This window comes from Eurypyga helias, unplaced genomic scaffold (genome assembly GCF_000690775.1).
Source record: "Eurypyga helias isolate BGI_N326 unplaced genomic scaffold, ASM69077v1 scaffold37445, whole genome shotgun sequence".
Classification (NCBI taxonomy): domain Eukaryota; kingdom Metazoa; phylum Chordata; class Aves; order Eurypygiformes; family Eurypygidae; genus Eurypyga; species Eurypyga helias.
Genome location: NW_010251485.1, coordinates 14,257 through 17,795, shown reverse-complemented (window position 1 = coordinate 17,795; position 3,539 = coordinate 14,257). Strand labels below are relative to the sequence as shown.

The window sequence follows — 3,539 nt, the reverse complement described above, 5'->3', positions numbered from 1 at the left end:
CTCCTGTGCATTTGGGAGCACCAGTGTGCGCTTCCTCAGGGTGCCGGTGTGCTCCCGAGGCCCCGGGAGACCCGCCGACGCCGGGGCGATCCAACGGTGCTTCTCTCCCCCAGCCCAAGCCTTGGCGGTGCGCCTGCAGCAGGTAACCCTGCCCCTGATCTCCCGGAACCAGTGCATGCAGTACTGGGGCAACCGGATCACCAGCTCCATGCTCTGTGCCGGAGGGGTCGGTGCCTCCTCCTGCCAGGTAAGGAGCCGAGCTCCCTCCGCAGCACAAGGAGGGGGGAGGAGGAGGAAACGGGGGTCTTCCCGCTGCCTTGGACCATTAAGCTGGAGGTGTCTTCTCCGCAGGGTGACTCCGGCGGACCTCTGGTGTACTGGAATGGGAATGACTGGACCTTGATCGGCATCGTCTCCTGGGGAAACAGCAACTGCAACGTCCGCACGCCCGCCATCTACACCCACGTCAGCCAGTTCCGAAACTGGATCGACTACGTTGTTGCTCAGGGATAGAGCCAGTGCCGGAGGGATCCCTTCACTGGGTGCTGCTCCTGGCAGAGCCACCAAGGGGCTGAGCTGGAAGCGAGGTCCCCTGCCGCACAATAAAGCGTTCGCTTGTGCCAAGCGCTGCCTCCGGCTCCTTCCCTTGCAGGAGGCAGGCCGGGGCGCAGGGGGAAGCCTGGGGCTCCTCTCCCGAAGCCTGGCACCTCCCCGAGCTGAGGCTCCGAGCCCAGCTGGGACTCCCTGGGGAGGCACGAAGCCAGGACATGATGCACAGTGGTGAACAGGGCTGTGGCATGAGGGGTGCTTAGGGGGTCTTCAAGCACAGAGATCCACACCCTGGCACAGCCCAGAGACCACTGTGGTGGGCACAAGGTTCCCAGCACCAGCTGGTCCCACCAGGGAAGGGACTGGGGCTGCAGCTCTCCAGGCTCAGCACCAGCAAGGACTTCTCGGCTTGCGATGGAAGGGGGGTGCACTGGATCTTCCAAGATCCCCGCCTGCAATTCAACCTGGGAACACAGGGCTGAAAGGGAGAAATGCCAATGGCAGCTCCAGCTCTTTGGGAAAGGGGCAGCTGGGGAATGGCATGCTGCTTCACATGCCCAGATCTGCCAGGTAACAGAGCGGGAAACTCAAGGCCATCCCAAAGGAAAATCTGGGCAGCAGGTTTTCAGAAGAAAGCAGCGTTTTCCCCCACACAGGCTCTTGAGACCACAGCAGGTACAAACACCCAGATCTTCTGTTCCCACATGGTCAGTGAATTAAAACCTGGCTCCTGGCAGCTCTGAACAGAGCTGGTCACGAGGACATCATGGAGGAGCAGGAGCAACCTGACCCAGCGGGTCCCCAGCAGGACGCAGGGGAGAAGGGCACAGGGGCTGAGCTCCTCGCAAATCCCTCCTTGGGTTGGCAGCAGCTGGATGAGGTTCACACTGGTCCCACCGCTCTGCCACACCGTTTAGAGTGTGCTACTGCCCCGTGGTACCCACAACGTGATCCGCCATGTGAAAGCAGCGCTCTTTTTGGCTCTAGTTAGCTTCTTTTTAGAGACAGCTGAAGGTCAGAGATGTGGGGATGGGCCATAAGAGCAGAGAAAACTGGTGGGACATGGAGCTTCAGACAGGAATTAGTGACCTGCAGCACTTCGGGCCACTTGTTCGGCATGTTGTGGTCACAGTCATCTCTACCCCTGTGGGTGTGGGGGCTCTCGCCCCTGAAAAATCACCTCCCCCCAGGAGTCCTTGGTTCAGCTGGACATGGCAGCTTTTCCCATTGGTCCATAAAAGCTGCTCAGAGTGAAAGCGGAGAGTGACGAGGTGCTGTGGGCACAGCAGGGTATTGCTCTGGCCTGTCTGCCACCGTGCAGCCAAAGAAAAGCCAACAAAACACCCCAAAGTGCCGGTTCAGCTGCTGAACACTGCCATCCTGCAACAGGCCGAGTGCCCAACCCACCCGGAGCATCCCTGCGGCCATCCCAGCCCGGCGCGAGGTCTCCCTCCCTCAGGCAGGCAGCTCATAGAGAGACCCTTCGGTACCTTCTCGCTGCGCTCCGGGAAGGCGTCAGAGGGGTGAGCAGCTCTTCCGCGCGCTTCCCGACCACCGTTCCCAGCCCAGCAAGCGGCACGTTCAGCAGTCAGCCCCTGCGCCAGGTCCACGAGCCAGAAGTAACGACAGCAGAGCGAGGGGGTAACACAGAATACAATTTGCATGTTTAGCAGACCGAGTACACAAAATAAATAACTCTGTACACTCTAACCGTTAACGTTACAGACTAATTACAATGGTTCAGGCCTCCTCCTCCACCACAGTCCCTAGCGGAAAGGCAGGACTCCCAAGGCAAGTCACAGAGCTGGGTGCTTCTCCCAACAGCCCCCTTAAGAGACCAACGGGATGCAACCGGAGTTACTTCCAAACTGTTCCAGCCCAGCACCGGAAACTGGGTAACCAAAAATAACAGCAAGCGCCGGAAGACCTCTTGTCCCGAGAGGTTCCCGGGAGGTGTCTTTCCGTAGTGAAAGGCAACAGGAAAACTCACGGCGTCCGAGCGTGCTCGCGGGGGCGGCTCGTTTCCAACGCCCCTGGCTGGGGCCGCGGACCTCTCCCACGTTCAGCAGACGAACACAGTGCAACGTTCTCTGCGACGGCAGCTCGCCCGTCGCACGCGAGGGATCTACAGTGATACCACGCAGGGGAGGACAGTGGGAGAAGGAGAGACCCTCATCAGGTGGGCAGAGCCCCCGCTCACCCCCCGGCACAGGGACATCGAGGGTGGAAGGTACCGAGCTCCGTGACGCCGCTGCCACCGCGCATCCCTGCTGCTTCACATTTGGGTTTTTGGCAAGTTGCCTGCACAGTAAGGCACAGCGGACACACAGGCACCCACCTCGGAGCACCCAAGGGCTGCCGTCTTAACCCAGGCTGAAAGAGAGAGGAGCCCGAGCGGTCAGAGAAAAGCACCAAAACCCTCCCGAGAGCGGCGTAGGCGGCCTGGGGCACCGAGTGGTACAGGCACTTGGTGGTATTTTCCAGGATGAAGCTGAGCTGGTGAGAGGGCGGGACACAACCACCCTCCCTGCAAACCCAAGGGCTCACCTGGAACACACTGCTGCCAGAGAACAGCCTGGGATTCCCTGCCCAAGCCTATGTCTGTGTGGCATTGCACCATTTAGATAACTAAGTTAAACAACTGAGATTCTAATCTACCCACCTCAAACCCTCTAAATCTTTAGTATCACCACTTAAAATAGGAATGCGGCCCCACGCAGCCTAATGAGCGGCCCGTAACCGCCACGCACTAATTGTCCTATGTTGTAGGAAAGCGTAACAACTGACTCCTGCGCTGTATCCAGAGAAGTGTCATCAGCAGGTCGAGGGAGAGGATTCTCCCTGTCTACTCTGCTCTCCTGAGACCCCACCCGCAGTTCTGCGTCCAGCCCTGGGGTCCCCCACAAAAAGGATGTGGACCTGTTGGAGCGAGTCCAGAGGAAGCCATGAAGATGCTCAGAGGGCTGGAGCCCCTCTGCTATGGGGACAGG

The 3,539-nt window shown here is 59.5% G+C and overlaps 1 protein-coding gene across 1 annotated transcript; it reads left to right on the top strand.

The window, feature by feature from the left end:
• Positions 1-113: 113 nt before the first annotated feature.
• Positions 114-513, top strand: LOC104509944 (chymotrypsin-like protease CTRL-1; the record flags this gene model as incomplete). The annotated part of the gene is made up of 2 exons (XM_010152045.1): positions 114-247; positions 352-513. Coding segments are annotated over 2 exons (296 nt in total), but the record flags the coding sequence as incomplete, so codon positions are not given.
• Between the last annotated feature and the right edge of the window lie 3,026 nt (positions 514-3,539).